This window comes from Petaurus breviceps, unplaced genomic scaffold, assembly GCF_028583685.1.
Source record: "Petaurus breviceps papuanus isolate PSGF00001 unplaced genomic scaffold, PetGlider_PUasm1.0 180, whole genome shotgun sequence".
NCBI classification, from domain to species: domain Eukaryota; kingdom Metazoa; phylum Chordata; class Mammalia; order Diprotodontia; family Petauridae; genus Petaurus; species Petaurus breviceps.
The window spans coordinates 35,096-58,142 of NW_027185782.1; the positions used below are offsets into that span (position 1 = coordinate 35,096).

The 23,047-nt window shown below is 41.3% G+C and overlaps 1 protein-coding gene across 1 annotated transcript in view; it reads right to left on the reverse strand.

Annotated features, from left to right (window-relative positions):
• Positions 1–23,047, reverse strand: part of LOC138160201 (disintegrin and metalloproteinase domain-containing protein 10-like) — a 54,165-nt gene that overhangs the window by 4,711 nt on the left and 26,407 nt on the right. Inside the window, exons 8-13 of the mRNA XM_069086733.1 lie at positions 18,818–18,986; positions 17,772–17,932; positions 15,155–15,326; positions 14,086–14,230; positions 7,627–7,810; positions 1,289–1,388 (exon numbers count right to left, since the gene is read on the reverse strand). Of these exons, the coding sequence (XP_068942834.1) occupies positions 1,289–1,388; positions 7,627–7,810; positions 14,086–14,230; positions 15,155–15,326; positions 17,772–17,932; positions 18,818–18,986 (931 nt within the window). The remainder of the gene's footprint in view (positions 1–1,288; positions 1,389–7,626; positions 7,811–14,085; positions 14,231–15,154; positions 15,327–17,771; positions 17,933–18,817; positions 18,987–23,047) is intronic.

Sequence of the window (23,047 nt, forward strand, 5' to 3'; positions counted from 1 at the left end):
GCAAGCTACTGAGCCTCAGTTTCCTCACCTGTAAAATGGGAATAATAGTAGCACTTCCCCACCCCCACACTCTATCCCGCCCTGGTTGTCATGAGGATTAAATGAGATAATGTCTGTAAAATGCTTAGCACAGTGCCTGACACACGGTCAGCACTATGTAAATGTTAGCCATTATAATTATTATAATTATATATATATAATATAAAAATATATAAAAACACTAGACCTAAGTGCAGATACCAACCCATCCATGTTCTCTCATCTTGTATAATTCCTCATCTTCTTCAATCATTGAAGACCTATTCAAAGCACTGAAGGATTGGGTTTGATTGTTTGTTTGTTTTTGTCTTTTGGAGAGAGGATGGCAGGACAATTGGGGTTTAGTGACTTGCCCAAGGTCACATAGCTTGTAAGTGCTAAGTGTCTGAGGCCAGATTTGAACTCAGATTCTCCTGACTCAAGCATCAGTGCTCTACTCACTGTGCCACCTAGCTGCCCCAGAAGGCTTATTTTTTGTTTTTTGTGGATGCCAGCTCAACACCGAGCCTCTTTGGTAATTATCCCGCCGCCCCCTTGTTACATGCCTGGGCCTTAATAGTTATCTCTCTCCTTTCGGTTGTATCTTTTACAGCACTTTTTAAAAATGCATCCTCCTCATATCCACTATCCCAAGGTTCTCTAAGGCTTACAAAATTCCTTTCCTACAATAGCAATGTGAGGTGGATTTTGAAAATATCACAATTCCCATTTTAAGTTGGAGAAAACAAGGTCCAGAGGACACAAGGAGCCACAGTCATGCAGCTAGTATTGGGGCTGAGTGGGTTAGAATTCAAAACCAGGATTCCATGTTCCAGTACCCAGAGCCCTTTCCTCTCTCCCCTCCTACCATTTGGGACTCCTGTGATCACAAAGTGTTCCTGAATCCATTTTTATTGGACAAGCCCCTTTCTTTGTATTCATCCTCTGTTATAGGTCCATATTTCCACCTTCTGCATGTATGCGTTTAAAATCGGAGCTGGTCTGGCGAGTTCTTAGAGAGTGAAATTAAGTGAAATGCAATGTCTAAAAATAATGATTTAATGAGGAAAGCTTTACCAGTATTATTGCTGTCACTTTATGAAGGAGGAGAGAGGAAGTGACTGTCATACGGCTAGCTAGTAAGTGGCAGAGCCAAGGTTTGGACCCAGATCTCCTTTCTCCAAATCCAGGGCTCTTCCCCCTCTCCCCACCCCCAGAGACCATGCTATTCTGCCCAAGAAGGACCTGGGGAATCCTGCACAGCAGGTACCTGGCTTCTGGCAGCAAAGGTGGCACTGCTCCTGCGGGGAGCTGCTGACACATTCACAGGGCTCCAAGCCATGGCCCAAGCACAGGGAGCCTCTGCAGCTCTGTGGAGACAGAAGATAAGAAGAGTCAGAATTGGCAGAGACCTCAGAGATCTACTTCATTCTACACTTGGGGAAAAGGAGCCTGGAAGAAAGGAACTGAGTTGCCTAAGGTCATACAGTAGCAGAGAAAGGATTCAGACCCACTTTCAAACTCCAGATTATATATCTAGTTCTTTCTTTATAGGCCACAATCGAGGTGTTAAGCCAAGGGACTTCTTAATTAATGCCAAACCATCAAGCCCAAACTCCTCAGCATAGCATCCAATTTCTGGAATTCTGGAATTTGAACCTCTCTTCTAGCCTACATGAGCCTTGCCTACCATATTTGATGATGTTTCCCAAGAGCAGAGCCCTGGGTCTTCTCCTCCCATATCACCTACCATTGTCACTATTGTCTGCCCATCTTGTACCTTGAGAAGGGATTCAGAAAATCCTTGTTGAATTAAATTTGACTTGGAGGAGGGGAGTGTAGCACAGAGAGGGAACAGTAGCCATTGGGACACTATTTCTGACCATAGCACAAAATCAAAGTCTCAGAGTTGGAAGGGACTTCAGAGGTCAATTGGACATGACTGACCTCTTCACTGTACTCACCCTTGCTTAAATACCTCTAGTAAGGAAGACCCATCACTTTCTAGGCTACCCATTCCACTTTTGGAGACATCTCATTATGAGAAGTGACATTAAGTCTAAATCTTCCTTCTTGTACTTTCCACTCCTAGTCCTGCCCTAATTCCCCTGTGGGTGACATAATCCTCCCATCAGATACTTAAAGATGGCTGTCTTCTGCTTGCTTCCAAGGTAAACCCCTCCAGTTTTTTTAGCCTAACTCATAGAACATGAACTTTGAGGACTCCTACCATTCTGTTCATCTTCTTCAGGATGCTCTTTAGCTTATCACTGAAAGGTCAAATGATTTGTCCAGAGTCACACAACCAGTATGTGTCAGATGTTGGATTTAAACTTGAGTTTTCCTGGTTCCCTTCTGTTTGACATTTAAAGCCCTTCACCACCTAACTCCAACTTACCTTTTTACAGATATTTATATATTATTTCCCTTCATATACTCTGTAGTCTAGCCAAACAGGTCTTCTCATGTACAATGTTACATCTCCTACCTCCCTTCTTTTGAAATGGCTGTCCCTCGTGCCTAGAACGCACTCTCTTCTTACATCTGCTTCTAAGGATATCTTCTTCCTTCCAAGACTCACCTTGAGTACCCCCTTCTGCATGAAGACTCTCCTCAGCTCCCAATGCCCTTCCTCCCAAAACAATCTTGGATTTGTTGTATATATGTTCTGTATATGTGTACACATTATCTCCCTCCTTAAACCAGGAGCTCCTGGAAGGCAGGGAATGATTCATTTTTTCTTTGTATACCCAACGCTTAACACAGTGGATGGAATGTTGTATATAAGGAACAGCACTAGATCCCAGAGTACTTGGAGGAGAATAAGGTCTCAGAAGACTGGAAAGGCAGGAAGGGGTTAGCTTATAAAGGGATTTAAAGGCCAAAGAGAACTTTATATTTGATCCCAGAGGTAAGAGAGACTTTACATACTTGCTGACTGTTTGTCTGAAGAGAAGGATTCCAAAGAACAGAGAGGAGAACAGAGTACATTCCCACTAGGGGGGGCTGTCTGTGAAAATTGCCACTATTTGTTGTTCAGGCATGGCTGACTCTTCATGACCCTATGGACCAGAGCACACCACGCCCTTCTATCCAACACTATCTCCTGAAGCTCGTCCAAGCTCATGTTCATTGTTTCCATGACATTATTTATCCATCTCATCCTCTCCCATCCCCTTTTCCTTTTGCTGCTAACATCAGGGTCTTTTCCAATGAGTCCTTTCTTCTCCTACTAAGTGGTCAGAGTATTTAAACTTCACTTTATGTTTTTGACCTTCCAGTGAATAACCTGAATTAATTCCTTTAAGTATTGCCTGGTTTGGTCTCCTTGCTTTCCAAGGGACTCTTCAGAAGCCTTCAGCACCACAATTCAAAAGCGTTAATAATTCTGCAGTATAATCTAACTCTCACAGTCAGACATGGCTATTGGAAAAATCATAATTTTGACTATATGAACCTTTGTCAGCAAGGTAGTGTCTCTGCTTTTTAGTATACTGTCCATATTTGTCATAGCTTTCCTTCTAATGGGTGTCTTTTAATTTTATGGATGCAGTTGCTGTCTGCAATGATCGTTGAGCCCAGAATATAAAATCTGACACTGCTTTCCTTTTGTCTCCCCCTATTTGCCAGAAGTGGTAAGAACAGTTGCCAAGATTTTAGGTTTTTGCTTTTTTTTTTTTTTTTGATGTTGAGCTTCTAGCTAGCTCTTACACTCTCCTCTTTTACTCTCATCAAGAAGCTTCTTAATTCCTCTCCATTTTCTGCCATCAGAGTGGTATTATCTGCATATCTGAGATTGTTGATATTTTTTCTGGCACCTTAATTCTGACTTTTTGTTTGTCCAGACTGGCATTTTGCATGATGTACTCTGCATATCAGTTAAATAAACGAGGTGACAATATACAGCCTTGTTCTACTCTTTTTCCAATCTTAAACCAATCAGTTGTTTCACATTAGGTTCTAGCTGTTGCTGCTTGGCCCCTCAGGAGTAAGGGATCTGGCACTCCCATCTCTTTGAGAATTTGCCACATTTTTGTTGTAATCTACATAGTAAGAGGCTTTAGCATAGTCAACAAAGGAGAAGTTATGCCTTCCACATCATGACTTTCCCCATTGATGTTTCTATATATTGTGAGTTGGTATAACAAATTAAAAGGGAATTTTGGGTGGGGTTTTGCAGAAGTCACAGATGATACACAAAGACCAGCAGAAAACATAAAGCCTATGTCCAAACATTTAACCCAAAATTTACAATAAGGTACCCCATAAAAGGAAAAGAAAAAAATCAGACTTCTTGTCTGATACAAAAGGAGAGCCAAAAAATTTCATGAGAATTTCCCAGGTCACACCCTTACTCCCCACAATGTGTAAGGGATAACTATAGGTGTTTTTTTGGAATTCTCTTGCTTTCTCCATAATTCAGTGAATGTTGGCAATTTAGTCTCTAGTTCCTCTCCTTCTTTAAAAACCAGCCTGCTCCTCTGATAATTCTCAGTTCATATATCACTGAAGCCTAGCTTTCAGAATCTTAAGCATAACCTTGGCGGAATGTGAAATAAATGCAATTTCTTAGTAATTTGAACATTTCTTGGCATTGCCCTTCTTTAGGACTGAGATGTAAACTGATCTTTTCCAATCTAGTGGCTACTGTTGAGTTTTCCCAATTTGGTGGCATAGCGAGAGCAGTACTTTAACAGCATCATTTTTTTTAAAGGGGTTTTAAGTAGCTCAGCTGGAATGCCATCACCTCTATTAGCCCTATTGTTGGCAATACTTTCTAAAGCCCACTTGAAAGGCCCACTTGGAAATCCATTCTTCAGGATGTCTGGCTCTATGTTATAATAGTTATAATAGTTATCTTGATTTTATAATCAAGATATATTTATATCTTGAGTTATAATAGTTATCTTGATTTTAAGATCTTTCTCTTTATAGTTCTTTTTTTTTTTTTTTTAAGCAATCGGGGTTAAGTAACTTGCTCAAGGTTACACGGCCAGTGATTTCTGGGTGTGCTGCTGAGTGTCTGAGCCCGGGATTCGATCTCCAGGTCGTCCCAACACTGGAGCCGGTGCTCTTACTCGCTGAGCCACCTGGCCGCCCCTAAGCAATTGGGGTTAAGTAACTTGCTCAAGGCTAAACGACCAGGTGTTTCTGGGTGGGTGCCAAGTGTCTGAGCCCGGGACTCGATCTCCAGATCCTCTCAACACTGGAGCCGGTGCTCTTACTCGCTGTGCTACCTGGCCGCCCCTTCTCTTTATAGTTCTTTTGAGTGTTCTTGTCACCTCTTAATCTCTTCTACTTCTGTTAAGTCCCTACCATTTTTGTCTTTTATCATGCCTATTTTTTTGCATGAAAGTTCCCTTGATATCTCTAGTTTTCTTTTTGAAGGGCAGTTGGGGTTAAGTAACTTGCCCGAGGTTGCAAGGCTAGTATTTTTGTGTGGGTGTTGTGTCTGAGACTGGAACCGAACTCGGTTTCTCCTGACTCCGGGGCCAGTGCTTCACTCACTGTGCCACCTAGCTGCCCCGATACCTCTAGTTTTCTTGAGGAGAATTCTTATCTTTCTCATTCCATTGGTTTTTTTTTTCTATTTCTTTGCATTGCTTTTTAAAGAAAACCTTCTTATCTTGCATTGCTGTTCCCTAGAATTCTGCATTCAGTTGAGTGTATCTATCCTTTTCTGCTTTACTTTCCTTCTTCCCTCAGGTATTTGTAAAGCCTCATCAAACAGCTGTTTTGCTTTCTTTTTTGGGGGGGAAGGCAGGATAATTGGGGTTAAGTGACTTGCCCAAGGTCATACAGCTAGTCAGTGTTAAGCGTCTGAGGCCGGATTTGAACTCAGGTCCTTCTGACTCCAGGGCCGGTGCTCTATTCACTGTGCCACCTAGATGCCCTCTCTGTTTTGCTTTCTTGCTCTTGTTTTTCTTTGGAATATTTTTTGTTGCTTCCTCCTGTACAATATTTTAAACCTTAATCTATAGCTTTTCAGGCACTCTACCAGATCTAATCCCTTAAATCTATTAATCCCTCTACTTCATACTCATAAGGGATATTATTTAGGTCATACCTATGCGGTCTGATATGGAGGTACAGGGGCTAGAGTACTGAAACTGAGTCAAGAAGATTTATCTCCTTGAGTTCAAATCTGGCCTCAGACACTTACTAGCTGTGTGACCCTGGGCAAGTCACTTAATGCCATTTGCCTCAGTTTCTTCATCTGTAAAATAAGCTGGAGAAGGAAATGACAAAACACTCTAGTATCTTTGCCAAGAAAATCCTAAATGGGGTCACAAAGAGTGAGATATGACTGAAACGACCAAACAACAATATGGTCTGATGGTTTTCCCTGATTTCCTCAATTTAAGTCTGAAATTTGTGATAAGAAGCTCATGATCTGAGCCACAGTCAGCCCCAGGTCTTGTTTTAACAGAATATATGGAGCTTATTCACTTTGGCTGCAAAGTACATAATCTGTCTGATTTCAATATTGACCACCTGGTGATATTCATGTGTAGAGTCGCCTTTCAGGTTGTTGAAAAAGAGCGTGTGCTCTAAGGTGACCAGTGAGTTATGTTGACAAGACTCTATTAGTCTCTACCCTGCTCCATTTTGTACTCCAAAGCCAAAACTTGCCTGTTATTCCAATTGTCTTTAGCATTCTAATCTCCTAGGATGAATGTAGCATCTTTTCCTAGTGTTATTTCTAGACGCTGTAAGACTTTTCCAGTGGATCACCTTTTGTCACAACTCTCCACTATTACCTGTCCATCTTGGGTTACCCTGCACAGCAAAGCTCACAGTTCATCGAGCTACTAAGCTTCTCTCTGCCTTGACAAGGCAGTAATGGGGGTGGGGGGAGAAACAAGAAGACAAGACCTAGAAGTAATAGTGTGGCTATAATGCAAGCAGAGGAAGAAAGTGTAAGTACAAAGAAAGTGTAACAAAGTATATGGCAGCCCAATTGTGGAGGGCCTTAGACCTAGGCAGCAAGATGACACAGTAGCTAGAAAGCTGGGCCTGTGTGACCCTGAGCAAGTCACTTCACATCTGTTTGCCTCAGTTTCCTCATCTGTGAATTGGGAATATAAGTAGCCCTTAGTTCCCAGAGAGGTTTGATGGTCAGATCAGTATTATCTGTAAAGTGCTTAGCACACACAGTGCCTGGTACATAGTAGGGGCTTAATAAATGCCTGTTTATATTCTTTTGAGTATTCTTGGCATCTCTTAATCTCTTCTACTTCTGTTAAGTCCCTGCCATTTTTGTCTTTCGTCATGCCCATTTTCTGCATGAAAGTTCCCTTGATATCTCTAATTTTCTTGAAGAGAATTCTTGTCTTTCCCATTCTATTGTTTATATTTTGTCATTGACATAACAGGACGCCACCTGAGATTTTTGAGCAAAGTAGTGATATGGTGCATTAAGATTATTTTGGCAGATATATGGTAAGGATAGATTAGAGGAGGAAGAAAATGCCAATTACAAGGCATTCTCTGCACTTAACACCCACACAAAATAACTGGCCGTGTAACCTTGAGCAAGTTACTTAGCCCCAATTGCTTAAAAAAAAAAAGAAGGCATTCTCTGCTACGAAGTAAGACCAGACTCACCCCATCAAGGCAGATCTGAGTTCCCAGGAGACATGGAGTAAAGTTGGCCTTGGCTACAGAAGCAGGGCAGTAGGAAGTGTTTCCCAGGCAGGAGCTCCCCAACAGGCATTCTGTCTCTGCTTGGCACAGCTTCCCGGTTGAGAAATATTTGCAATCTGGGCTACAGCAGGGGCCTTGGCTGGGACTGAAAGATGAAATATATCACTTTGTTACCCAGGGCCCAGGTCCAAGCCCTGCTAAAGCCAGCCCTAGAACTGGAGGCCCTCAACAGCAGGGAGCCCAATAATATTTCATTATTTCATGTACCACAATTTATTTAGCCAATCCTCAATGAATGGGCACCTACTTTGTTTCCAATTCTTTGCCATCTTTTTTTTTTGTTACATTTTAAGTTCCAAACTGCTTCCAAACTATCCAAACTATCTTCCCACCCCACACTAGAGAAGGCCAGCCTTTGAAAGAGATACATATATGTATGTATACATACATACATCTATATGTACAGATGTGTGTATGTGTATGTAAAATCACAAATATGCATACTTTTATTTATCAGTTCTTTCTCTGGAAATGGATAGTATCTTCCTTCATTGGTCCTTTGTAGTTGATTTGAGATTTAATACTCTGAATAACTCAATCATTCATAGTTATTCTTCAAAACTACATTGCTGTTACTGTATGCAACATTCTCTTGGTTCTACTTATTTCACTCTTCATTCTTTCATGTAAATCTTTCCATATTTTCTAAACTCAACCAGCTCATCATTTCTTACAGAACAACAGTATTCAATCACAATCATATAACACAACTTGTATAGCCATTTCCTAGTAGATGGGCATTGCTCAATTTTTGGTTCTTTGCCACCACCAAGAAAACTGCTATAAATATTTTAGAACATATAGGTTCTTTTTCTTTTTCCCTGATCACCTTGGGAAACAGAGCTAATAATGGTATCGCTAGGTCAAAGTGTATACACAGGTTTTTTTTTTTTTTTGCTTTTTGGAGGGCAATTGGGGTTAAGTGACTTGCCCAAAGTCACACGACTAGTTTTTGTGTTAAGTGTCTGTGGCTGGATTTGAACTCAGGTCCTCCTGACTCCAGGGCCAGTGCTCTATCCACTGCGCCACCTAGCCACCCCCTATACACAGTTTTATAATTGTTTAGGCATAATTCCAGATTGTTCTCCAAAATGGCTGGATCAGTTCCACCAACAGTGCTTTAGTATCCCAATTTTTCCACATCCCCTCCAACATTTATCATTTTCTCCTTCTATCATTTTGGCCAATCTGATAAGTGTGAGATGATATCTCAATGCTGTTTTAATTTACATTTCTCTAATCAGCAATGATTTAGAACATTTTTTCATATGATCATATATAGCTTTGAATTCATCAAAAAACTGACTGTTCATATCTTTTGATCATTTATTAATTGGAAAATGACTTGTATTCTTATGATTTTAACAAAGTTCTCTATATATTTGAGATATGAGATCTTTATTCAAGAAATTGTCTGTAAAATTCCCTCAGTTTTCTGCTTTCCTTTTAATCTTGGCTACATTGGTTTTATTTGTATAAAACCTTTTTAATTTAATGTAATAAAAATATTCATTTATATCTTACAATGCTATCTCTTCTTTATTCACAAATTCTTCTCCTGTTCATAAGTCTGATAGGTAATATGTTCCATATTCTTCTAATCTACTTATGATATGTCCTTTTATATCTAGGTCATGTATGCATTTTGACCTTATCTTGGAAAATGGTGTAAGATATCAGTCTATACCCAATTTCTACCAGAGTACTTTCTAGTTTTCCCAGCAATTTTTACCAAATGGTAAATTATTATCCCACAAGCTTGAATCTTTACATTTGTCAAACACAAGGTTACGATAATAATTTACTACTGTGTATTAAATATCTATTCTAGTACACTCTTCCACCTTTCTATTTCTTAGCCAGTACCTGATAGTTTTGATAATTACCTTATAATTGGATAATTGCCTTATAATAGTTCAAGATCTGGTATTGCTAAACCTCATTCCTTAACATTTTTTCATTAATCCCTTTGATATTTTTGACCTTTTTGTTCTTCTAAGTGAATTGTGTTCATATTTTTCCTAGCTCAATAAAAATTATTTTTTGGTATTTAATTGGGATAGCATTGAATAAGTAGGTTAGTTTAGGTAGAAGTGTCATTTTTAAAATTATATTGGCTCTGCCCACCCATGAACATTTAATATTTATCCAGTTATTTAAATCTGACTTTATTTATGTATAAAGTGTTTTATAATTATGTTCAAGTAGTTCCTGGGTTTTTCTTGGCAGGTGTACTCCCGGGTATTGTATGCTGTCTACAGTTATTTTAAGTGGGGTTTCTCTTACTATCTCTACTTGCAGGGTTTTGTTGGTGATATATAGAAATACTGATGATTTATGGGAGTTTATTTTGTATCATGCTACTTTGTTGAAATTATTAATTTTTCAACTAACTTTTTAACTGCAATTCTTAGCTATCATAAAAAAGTGCTGCTATGTTTATTTTGATGAATATGGGGAATCTCCTCTTTTCCATGGCCTCTTTGAAGTATAAGCCTAGTAATGGAGTCTCTGAATCAAATGGTATAGACATTTTAGTCACTTTATTTGCACAATTCCAAACTGCTTTCCCAAAATGGCTGTATGGATTCACAGTTCTACTAACAATGCACTAGTCTGTCTATCTTCCCACAAATGCTTTAATATTGATAGTCCAATGATTTTTTAAAATTACCTCTTCTTGATCAGTTTTCTGGGTCAATTCATTTTACTTTGGCACCCTCCAGCCACCTTGACGAGAGTTGTGTGCAGGATTGAGAAGTATTTTCTCAATTTACCAGCTATTGATCTTTAATCCAGACACTATGGTTTATTGCTCCTGGTCACTCCTCTTTGTCACTCAATCTTATCTCTTCTTTAGGGTCTGGCTCAAATCCTCACTCACCTTTTATACATGAGAAAACAAAAGCTCAGAGAATGTGTCATCTGGGGTGTGAGGACAAGGGTTTTCTTACATTCAGGTCTGTGACTTTGGCCACTTCCCTTTCATGAGCTCCAGCTCCAGGAGCTGGAATGAGAAAGGGATCATGCTTCCCCTGAGAAGGCTCAGGGGTCTTCAGCCTTGTATTACTGGACAGGGCAATAGGCCCCTGCCACAGTCCTGGAGGAGTCTGGGAGTCAGTGCAAGGGGGCCGGGAAACATGAAACATTGTCATTTTTGAGTTTTATTGAGATATATATCCATGCATTTCTAGCCTAGAGAGAAGACTGTCCCATGCCTTGGACATGATTCTACCCCAAGCTAATTTGAGTTAACACGTATAGGAATCCTGAACAAGGAAAAGACCATAATATTTTTGTGAAAACAGAGTTTGAGGTTAATATCCCATAATGGTCACTATGCAGGCTAGAAATGCATGGATATTAGAAAATGTTAATATTTATCAAGTTCTTAGCATAGTGCTTGGCACACAATAAAGTACTTATAGAAATGTTAGCTCAATATACATATATATACAAATTGCTCAATAAAACTCAATAATTAGGATATATATAGCTCAATATATATATATACATATATATATAGCAGTATATTTATATAAGCAATAAACTGCATGTCTCAACAATTTCTCCCTGGTAGCATGTAAACCCCTTGAGGGCAGAGACTCTTGTCTTTGTATCTCCAGCACCAGGACAGCTATGTACAAGTACACTACCCATAGCAGACAATTAATTAGACCGGATACTAGGATAGTATTCAGAGCCCTGAGAGCTTATGTGATTTGCTTAGGGTCATACAGTATGTGCCAGAGGTCAGGTGTTGTTCTGTCATATCCGACTCTTCGTGACCCCATTTGGGGTTTTCTTGGCAAAGATACCAGAGTGGTTTGCCATCCTTCTCCAGCTCGTTTGACAGATGAGGAAATTCAAATCTAGATTTGAACTCAGGAAGACGAGTCTTCCTGAATCCAGGTCCAGAGCTCTATTCACTGCACCACCTAACTGTCAGGGATCAGATTTGAACCCAAATCTTTTAGTCTTTATTTGATTTAACATTTAAAGATCTATATCTATTACTGTTTCTCAAGTATTTGTAGATGTTGTTGTGATTAAAAAAATACATATTCATTTAAAAGTATTCATGAATTCATAGTAGTTTTTAACGTTACCATGTATTTTCTCCAACAACAGACACTAAGAGTATAGCTGTTAGAGAGGCAGTCCATGACATTATTTGATGTTAAAAGGGGTCATGAAGAGATTGGTTAATGGGCAGGTAGATGGTGCAGTGGATAGAGCACTGGTCCTAGAGTCAGGAGGACCTGAGTTCAAATCCAGCCTCAGACTCTTACTAGCTATGTGACCCTGGGCAAGTCACTTTATCTCGATTGCCTCAAAAAAAAAAAGAAAATATGGGTAACTATGGGTATAATGGGGTGGGGTGGGGAACATAGGATTTGGGGTTGAAGACATAGCGTTGAATCCTAACTCTGTGACTTCTTAGCTGAGTGAATCAGAGCAGGTCTCTGGACCTCAGATTTCTCTTCTGGAATATCAAGGTTGCTGGACTAGGTGACCTTTAAATTCACTTGCATGTTGGAGTCCTTCTCCTTCATGTGACAAAGGAAAGGAGAGCTCAGAGTTGGGGTGACTCTCAAAATCATCTAGAATTTTAGGGTTAAGAGGGAGCTCTGGGCTGAAACTGAGGACAGGGTTCTCTACATCTCCTTATATATGGGACTTTGGGCAAGTTACTGTAACTACTGGGCATCAATTTACTCATCTATAAAACAAGAATGAGGATGATTATTTTTATTCATATTTCTATAACATATTGAGATTTACAAAGCACCTTCTTCACCAAAACCCCACAAAGGAAGTAGCTTTTTGGAGGGGGTAAGTTAGGGCAATTGAGGTTAAGTGATTTGCCCAAGCTCACCCAGCTAGTTTTGTGTTAAGTATCTGAGGCTGGATTTGAACTCAGGTCCTCCTGACTCCAGGGCCAGTGCTCTATTCACCTAGCCACCCCTGCTATTTCTATTTTAAAAGTGAGGAAACTTAGACTCAGAGAAATTAGATATCAGAGACAGGTTTGGATCTCGGGTCTCGACTCATAATTCCCATGCTTGACTATGAGTTGACTAAATTAACTCCCAGATCTCTCCCACCATGGACAGCTCCTATCATTTTGCAAGATCATCTCGTCTGGGGAAGCATATTTAACAATCTCCTTTGTAGTAAAACTGAAAATATTAAGAAATCATTTTCTCTGGTCAAAAAGTCCTTTTTGAACTTGCTTTCCTTGGGAAATTATGTGCTAGGTAGAAGACAGAAAGGTCTTTCCTAAGGAAATGTGTTAAGGGTGGATACTGCAATTTGAGACAAGAAGACCACTGGTCTTCTTCTGGTCCTTGCCTTCCCCATCCCTGGAATGGGTGACCAATGACTAACCCAAGGGAAGTGCCTTCTATTCCATTCAAAGGGAAGTAACCCTCTTCTATCATTCAGAAGAGATTCGCCATGTTGAGCTGAAGGAGGAGTCCCTTTAAAACTCTGAGGGGAGTGGTCCAGGAGGGAACTGCATAGTGACCATTATGGGATATTAACCTCAAACTCTATTTTCACAAAAATATTACGGTCTTTTCCTTGTTCAGGATTCCTATACATGTTAACTCAAATTAGTTTGGGGTAGAGTCATGTCCAAGGCATGGGACAATCTTTTCTCTAGGCTAGAAATGTGTGGATGTGAGAAAATGTTAATATTTATCAAGTTCTTAGCACAGTGCTTGGCACACAGTAAAGTACTTATAGAAATGTTAGCTATTATTCTTATTATTAGCAGCTAGGTGGCACAGTGGATAGGATGCCAGGCCTGGAGTCAGGAAGACTCATCTTCCTGAGTTCAAATCTGGCCTCAGACACTTACTTAGCTGGGTGACCCTGGGCAAGTCACTTAACCCTGTCTGCCTTATTTCCTCATTTGTAAAATGAGTTGGAGAAAGAAAGACAAACCACTCCAGTATCTCTGCCAAGAAAACCCCAAATAGGGTCACGAAGAGCTGGGCACAACTGAACAACTATTATAATTAGTATTAAATAAAATTGTTTCTGGCAGTCTTATATCTAAAATGCAGAGCACAGTATTAAAGATTTTTATCTTCAACAAATCCAGGCCCTTCATTTAACAAAAGGTAAAAGTGAAACCCAGGACTGGGAAGGGGTTGCCTAAGGTCACCCAGTTATGGCAGAACAGGGATCAGAACATAATTCTGTGCTCCTTGTCTAGGGATCTCTCCCCTCTACTCTGTTGCCTCCTGGGATGGATGGATAGGGGATAGAGGGTAGGGCAGGCACATCACTACTCTGCTGTAGAGCTAAAAGCTGAGGAGTGGCCACACCCAGGGAGCCCCAGGCTCCTACCTGCACTGCATTCCTGCCTTCAGCTGGCAACGAAACCCCTCTGTCTCTGTGGCGGCATAGCAGCAGGGGTCTGTGGTGCTGTCCCCCACATCACACTCCTCTCCAGGGTCTAGCACATGGTTCCCACAGATGGGCCGGTCAGTTTCTGGGAAACAGAGCAGGTAGGAGGGGTAGAGAGTGGGAAGGAAGCACAGAGGTTGCTCTTTTGGCCATATCTGACATACCATTAGGACAGGTAGGTGATACAGTGGACAGAGTGCTGGGCCTGGATTCAGGAAGACTTGAGTTCAAATCCAACCTATGCGATCCTGGGCAAGTCACTGAATTTCTGCTTGCCTCAGTTTCCTCATGTGTAAGATGGCAATAATAATAGCTCTGACCTCCCAGGGTGCTTGTGAGAATCAAATATCTTTAGCACAGTGCCTGGCACACAGTAAGTGTGATATAAATGTTAGCTGTAGTTATTATTATATCCTTACTAATTAAGTTCATTTCACAAGATTTAGAACTGATCTTTGACCAAGACCCACTTAGGGTCTTAGAGACCCACTAGTTTGGGTGCAGGGGTCCTTTGAGAAGTAACATAGGGATGCTGGGGAGAAGAGAGAAGAAATCAGACTGTTTTGTTTTATTGTTTTTGTTTTTGCTTTTTGGAGGGGGGAAGGCAGGGCAATTGGGGTTAAGTGACTTGCCCAAGGTCACACAACTAATAAGTGATAAGTGTCTTAGGTCAGATTTGAACTCAGGTCCTCCTGACTCCAGGGCCAATGCACTATTCCCTGCACCACCTAGCCGCTTCTCAGACTGTTTTTAGATAGGGCTTCCACCAACCACGGAATCTTTTCCTTTTCCTTCTGACTTCTTTGCTATTAATATGCTCAGTAATAATATAAAGGCCAGTTTAAAGACCACCAGTCCAGAGGATGTCTCTAATTGGCCTCAGACTGAGAGATTGTTGCCCCGATGAGAGCTGGCATCAGCATCTGCTGCCTTCCTGATTCCTCAAGGCCCTGCCCTGACTCCCTGACTCGGTTCACAAGAGATACTCCAGTCCGGCTGCCCTGCTCACCCACAAAACACTGATCCTTCTTGGCTTGGAGGGTCTTCCCAATGAAGGCTGTGCTGCAGGGAGAGAACCTGTCATTGTTGGGCTGGTCACCATCGGTGGCATGGGCAAACATCAGAAAGTTCCCGTGGGTAGTATCCATGCTGAAGTGGGCACACTGCTGGCTCTCATCATGCTGAAATGGTGGCACACATTTCCACATTTAGTTCAAAAGAACAGTTTCCCTCATTCTCCTAATCCTCAACATGGCCCCTGCCAATGAGGGTCACCTACCGAGGGTTCCCCTTTCATCTCTTACCACAGACAAGACACAGTCTCCAAGCCTATTTTGGGAACAATCCCTGCCTACTTTACCTCAGAGGACTGTTTCCTGTGAGAATCAGGTACTTTATATAAAAAATGGGAGTCGTGATAATGGGTTTGATTAGTCATTCCTTGCAATGCCCTCCCCACTCATCTCTGTAATCTAAAAATACTCCACTCCCCACTGAGGAAAGTCTTATGCAAATACCTATCCTGGAACCAGGGGCACCTGCAGTTACTTGCTCCTCTCTCCTCCATGGAGTTTTCCCCAACTTCTCCATGCCACACTGGAATGGGTAAATACTTGCTGCTTATCTCTCCCTTTTCTCAGTTTATCATTTCATTCTGAAACCTCCAAACTAGAAAGGGCCTCAGAAAACATCCCATTTTGTTGTTCAGTTATTTTTCAGTCCTATCTCACTCTTTGTGACCCCATTTGGGGTTTTCTTGTCAAAGATACTATAATGGGCCATTTCCTTCCCCAGTTCATTTTACAGATGAGGAAACTGAGGCAAACAGGGTTAAGACTTGCCCAGGGTCACACAGCTAGTAAGTGTCTGAGGCCAGATTTGAACTCAGGTTATCCTGACTCTAGCACTCTATCATTGCGCTGCCTAGCTGCAAAGTCCTTTATAAATATTATCTGATTCGGTCCTCACAATAATGCTGGAGAGCAGGTACTATCATTATCCTTATTTTATACAGGCTGAGAGAGATTAAGTATTAGGGTTAAGTCCAGGGTCACAGAGTGAGGAAGTGTCTGTGATGGGAACAGAACCTGTATTGTCCTGACCCTAAGTCCAGCACTATCCAGTGAACCGAGCCAGAATCTCCTCTCCAGTCTCCCTGGCATATCGGCATCTGGCCTTTGCCTGAAGGCCTTTGGTGATGGCGAGCCCACTTATAGACCAGAGGACGACTTCTTTTGGAATTAGAGAACCTGGGTTCAGATCCTACTTTGACTACCAGACACAGAGATCTCCTGTGTGAATGCATTGAGACAAAAGATAGAATGCATGTTTTTAGGGAGCAGTTAGTAAGATGCTACAGAATGGAGAGTGCATGAAGAACACCTATGACAGAAGGATGGAAAGGAAGGACATCGCCAGTTTGGGGTGGGTGGGTGGCTTTAAGTGCTAAGTGAGGAATCTGTACTTTGTCTTGGAGGTAATAGGGACCCACTGAAGATTTTTGAGCAGGGGAATGACATGGTCACACCTTTGGAAAATTATTTTGGCAACTGTGAGAGTGGATTGGAGTGAGGAAAAAATGAAGGCTCTATGGAGAACAATTACGATGCTATTGCAATAGTCCAAGTGAGAGGTTCTTAATAGGTCCTAAATAATAAATAAATAAATACAGGTCATAAATAATAAATAAATTTAGGCCTTAAATAATAGCAAGGCTGCTGGTAATAATTATAGTTGTTGTTTATTAAATAGTTCAATTTTTCCAAAGTGCTTTCCATACACTTCCTCTTTTGTAGCTCATAACAACTATGTGAGGTCATCAGTCCCATGCCACAGATAAGGAAACTGAGGCATAGAGAGGTTAAATGATGTGCCTATGGTCAAATAGCTCAAAAGAATCTGAGGGAAGATTTGAAACTAGCTCTCCTGGAACCAGATCTCTCTTGAGCTGAGGTAGCTAGATGGTTCAGTGGACACAGCACCAGGCTTGAAGTCAGGAAGGCCTGAGTTCAAATCTAGCCCCAGACACTCACGAGCTGTTTGGCACTGACAACCTGTTTGCCTCAGTTTCCCCATCTGTAAAATAAGGATAATAATAGCATCTACCTCCCAGGGTTGTTGTGAGATTCAAAGGAGATGATATTTGTAAAACACTTACCACAATGCCTGGCATATAGTAAGCTCTATGTGAATATTGGCTATTATTATTATTAAGCTAGCATCAACACTGTGAGTAGAGAGAAGGGGAGGGATGATGGTTAGAGCTGACTCTAGTGTACCGCTGACTGGACCTCTCCATGGCAAGAGCTATGCCAGGAAAATCCAAGAATCCTAGAATTTTAGAGCTTGAAGTGAGCTTAGGAATGATTAACTGAGTTTGACCCTTTCATCTTACAGGTGGGAAAACTGGGATCCAGTTCAGAGGAGTGACTTGGCCAAGTCAGTGTCAGAGACGGGACTAGACCCTGGCCCTTTCGGCTCCTAGACCAGAAACTGGGTCCTAACGCTAAAGAAAGTTTGTGGTTGTTCTTTCGTTTTCTCATTTCTCTGCTTAGAACCTCTTAAGGAAAAGGTGGGCCGAAGGCTTCCTAGGACCGACCTTTGAGATGGGATAAAAGTCTACTCACGTGGGCCCCTAAGCTGTGGCCCAGCTCGTGGGCCAGTGCGATGTGGATGAGGCGGGGTGGGAGATAATGGCCATACTTCTGAATTGTGATCAGTCCTGTGTTCAAAGACCTCAGGGTCCCTCGAAACTTCCTGTGCTTCGAGCAAATGCCACCCAGGTCCCCTAGAATGAAGCAGAAAGAAGGTCAGATTCTCCTTTGTGGTGCCCAGGAGAAATCTACAGGGAATATGGAAACTTGACATCATCCTAGGAACCCAGGCTTGAAGTTTCAGAATCCTCTCCGTCTCCTCCCTTTTCTTCCCACATCCAGGTCAGGATCTCATTCTGATGATTCCACCTTCCAAGTGACTTTTTGCCCATCACAAGCCTTTATCACCTCTCATCTGATATAACCTAAAATAATAATAACCTAATAATAACCAATAACCTAAAAACCTTCTTTATCATCTGCTCCACCCAATTTATAGATGCGGAAACTAGGGTTCACAGAGATGAACTGATTTGCCTACAATCCCACAGCTAGGGAGTGGGAAAGCCGGCATTTGAACCCAGGTCTTCTGATTATACCACTATTTTTGGAATTGCCTTGCAGCCTATCCCTCTGCCTTTAGTTTTCTCTGCTCTGATCCACACTTGAAAGGCAGTCAAATTCATCTTTCTAAAGCCCAACTCTGATCTTTTTATACCTCTGCTCAGAAATCTCCAGTGGCTTTGTGTTATTTATCACATCAAGGTCTAATCATTCAAGCTTCATAGTATGAAGTGCTGGAAACCCCCTTGTTTTATAGATGGGAGAAGTGAGGTGCATAGAAGGGAGTGACCTACCCAAGGTCACCTAAGCAGTAAGTAGCAAGACTGGTGTCAAATCCACATCTTCTAACTCCAAATCTAGTGCTCTTTCCATGAATTCAACCAAATCCCACTACAACCTGCTCCCTGTCTGTACATTTAACTTTATCTACCACTTCCCCTTTATATAATACTCTGTTCTATTTAGGTCAGTCCCCTTACCCTCCCTACTTCCCAAAGTCAAATGGCTCAGCTTACCAGCTTGGCCATTAAAGGCAATTCCAAGGACTCCACTGTAGTCTCTGTCTGTTAAGAGGTAAGACAGGCAGTAACCATCCCAGTTGGACTGAGCATGCAGCATCAGGAGCTTCTCTGGACCAATGAAGCGTGAGTACATGGAGCTGGTGGGGTCATCTTCCTGTACAACCTAAGAACAAAGAAGGGCTATTGATGATTCCCTCCTCCAGGGTGTGAACAAAGGGCTGAGGGGTACTGTGATTCTAATGGTCAACATGACATTCCCAACAGATGAGATGGTTTGGGACTAAGTCATCTACACTGGTAGTTGTTATCTACTGGCTCTGAGTTCAGTGCCTGGCTGATAGTCTTTCTCCTCCTCAACTCTTGCCCTCATAAAAGGAAATTTCAGCTTATTTATTGATACTTCCTCAAACATTCTAACCTCTCAGTTCCTCAACTTACTAATTTCTCATGATCTATTTCTCCACTCCATCAAAGTCACATACAGAGATGGTTGATCTTGCCATAACTCACAAATGTTCCACTTTTATGTTCGTGAACTCTGAAATTCCTTTAATTGGGTTATAATCTTTTATCATTCTTTTTTAAATATTAAACTTTATTTTTTCAATCTATGAAAATCTGCTTTCTCTCCCTCCCACCTCTCCACCCTTCCCATGGAGAAAGAAAGAAAAACAAACATGTATAGTCAAACAAAACAAATTTCTTCATTGTCTATGTTAAAAAAAAGTTTCCCATAAATATGTTTCACTCTGCGCCCATCATCTATTAGTAGATGGGCAGCATGTTTCATCATGAGTGCTTTGGCATTGTGGTTGATCACAGTATTGATCAGAGTTTCTAAGTCTTTCGAAGTTTTGTCTTTAGAATATTGTTGTCTTTGTATAAATTGTTCTGGTTCTGCTCACCTCACTGCATTCATTCATACAAGCTTTCCAGATTTCTTTGAACCATTCTCTTTATCATATCATTTAGCACAATAGAATTCCATCACATTCCTATGGTATAACTTGTTTAATTATTCTTTAGTTGAAGAGTACTCCCATTCTTTGCCATCACGAAAACAGTTATCACAAATATTTCTGTTTGTTTTGTTTAGGACTATACACTAAACCTTTAATAAATGAATGAATGAAACATTTATAAAGCCTTCCTATGTGCAAAAACTCTGGGGGGGGGGACACAAAAAAGAAAATTAAGCCACCACCTGTTTTCAAGTTGCTCAAGTTCTAATAGGAAGTCCACACATATGCAAGGTTTAGGTACAAGTCAAATGGATGGGTCTCATGGTCCGTAGGGTGCAGCCACAAAGCAGATGCCTCTTCTTCAATGCCATTTCCACTGATAAAACCACATCAGTGTATGATACTGAATCACTTGACAGCACCAAGTACTATGCTGACAAGAACTTTCTTTTTTGGGTCTTTGGTACCTGTGGTTGCAGCATCTGCAGACAGTTGCTCTATGCATTTCCATAGCAGTTGTTCCCAGGATGATAGCTGAGGGCATTGTGCTGGAAGTATTGCTGAAAGTATTGCTATTCCTGAGGCTCTTGGCTTCAGGGTCCTAGGCTGTTTCCATCAGTTTCAGAGGTGGTGATCAAGGTGGTGAGTGGAACATGCTGCTTCCTGTTCCTTCCTCAGATTGCCTACTTCTCCAGCTGGTCTGGCTTGTCTGCACATTCCCCCTTCTCTCCCTTCTGTCCCATTTCCCTGTTAAGTGAGATGTATTTCTGTACCCAGCTCTTGTGTGTGTGTATGTGTGTGTGTTCTCTTCCTTCCTTTAACTATTTCAGATGAAAGTGAGGTTGAAGTCTCACACCCTTTCACCACTCATTCCTCCTTATTTTTAGACCTATTCTTGTACACCCTATGTGAGATAATTTTCCCAATCCTTTTCTCCCTCCCCCTCAAATGTATTCCTCTTTTCCTCCCTTTCCATTCTTCTTTTAAGATTATCAAAGTATAACAGAGCCACTCCAAGACCTTCTGACCAATTAGACTTTTTCATGACCCAAGGTTCAGAGGGAACATGTATATCATCTCCACATATTAGTTCCTTGCTTAGTTCTTTATATTTGTTCATGTTTACCTTTTTATGTTTCTCTTGACTCCAGGGTTTGCACTACAAAATTTCTATGCAGTTCTGATGTTTTCATCAGAAATTCTTGGAAGTCTTCTAAAGGTCAGCGTTTTGCTAAGTGGCACAGTGGATAGAGTGTTGGCCAAAAGTCAAGGAGACCTGAGTTCAAATTCAGCCTCAGATGCTTACTAGCTCTGTGATGGACAAGTCAACCTGTCTATCTCAATTTCCTTGACTGAAAATAGGGATAATACCACCTTCCTCTCAGGGTTGTGGTGAAGATCAAGTGAGATAGTATTTGCAAATTGCTTAGCACAGTGACTGACACATAGTTGGAAATTGATAAATGCTTATTTCCTTTCTTCTTTCCTGTAGGATTATATTCAGTTTTTCTAGTAAGTGATGCTTGGTTATAAGTCTATATCCTTTGCCTTCTAGAGTATTGCATTCTAAGCTCTCAGCCTCTTTATTGTGGTGGCCGTCAAATCATGTGGCTTCTCAGTACTTGAATTCTTTCTTTCTGACTACTTGTAGCATTTTTTTTCTTTGACCTGAAAGCACAGGATTTTGGATATAATGTAATTGGTAGTTTTCATTTTGGGGTTTCTTTCAGGAGGTGACCAGTGGAGTCTTTCTGTTTCTGCTGTTCCTGCCCCCAGTGTCCATAGATCTCTCTGTCTGTCTCTCTATGCCAGTCTGGGCTGGCTGTTTTGGGGGTTTTTTTCCCTTGGATTTCCAGATGAGGACTTGATTTGCTACATTTTTCTAGACTTGTGCAGAGAAGTATGGGGTGGAAATTAGCTGTACTCTCTCTCTCTCTTCTCTCTGTCTCTGTCTCTCTCTCCCTTCCCCCCTCCTGCATTTTCACAATGACCTCCAATCCCCCTCCCCATCAGCTCTTTCCCAGGCTATCACCCTTATATTCTCTTCTCTTCCCTATCTTGACCCTTTGATGAACCAACTCTGCATTATCCTCCACAATATTTCTTTGCCCCCTCATCTTATTGATTGATCATGCCTTCCCAAGCCTTAACTTTGGATGACTCACATCTTCTGCTGCCTTTGGTCCTATTCATGTGCTCCTGAATGGAGATGGAGAAAATCAGGGACCCATGCTGAACAGAGGTCATGATCCACTACAAAATTTATATTATGTAATCTCAACTGGGCTCTCACTGTGGCAAGCCAGCTCTTTTCTACCTCCTTTATCAATTTACTAACATCACAGTGGTTATTTCAAACCTTTGCCTCCCTCCTCAAGGCTCCCCTAGTACCTTTACCCTCATCACCTCAGCAAGGAACTTTGCCTCATGCTTCACAAAAAAAATTAAGGTCATTCTTCAAGGACTCTCTTCTCCTCCTCTCCCCCTGATCTCATGTCACTCAGATAGCTTTCCCTACTGTTTTCTTATATGCAAAGATATGGCCTTTCTCCCTGCCCCTCTACACACGCCCTTGATTCCACTCCATCCTATTTTCTCTTGCAGGTTGCCCTCTCTATCATCCCCATTCTCATACAAATCTTCAGTCTCTGTCTACTGGCTGCTTCCCTACTGCCAATAAACATAACTGTGTATCCTCAATACTTAAAAAAGAATAAGCCTTCACTTGATCCAACCAACTCCACTAGCTATGGTTCTACACCCTTCCTCCCTTGTGTGGCTAAACTCCTACACTGGTTGCCTCAACTTCCTCTCCATTCATATTCTTCTAAACCTTGTGTGAGGGTGGGCTCTGCAAAGTCACCAGCCTCACTTTCTCCTCTGGAGTCCTCTGGGTGCAATGGCAAGACATGGATCAGGACGACTGGAGATGACCCCGGATGCAGTGAAAGACAAGCAGCAGCAAACACTCTGTAGACTGCTTTCCAATCTCACCATTCAATTGAAACTGCTCTCTCCATAGTCATCGGTGATCTCTTTATCGCCAAAGCTAAAAGCCCTCTTCCCATCCAGATCCTCCTTGAACTTTGTGCTTCCTTTGAGACTCAGCTCGAATGCTACCATCTGTAGGAAGCCTTTCTTACTCCTCTCTACTGCTAGTGTCTTCCCTCTAAGAGTATTGTGTGTGTGTGTCTGTGTGTGCGTGTGTGCTGTATTATATATATATATATATATATATATATATATATATATATATATATAT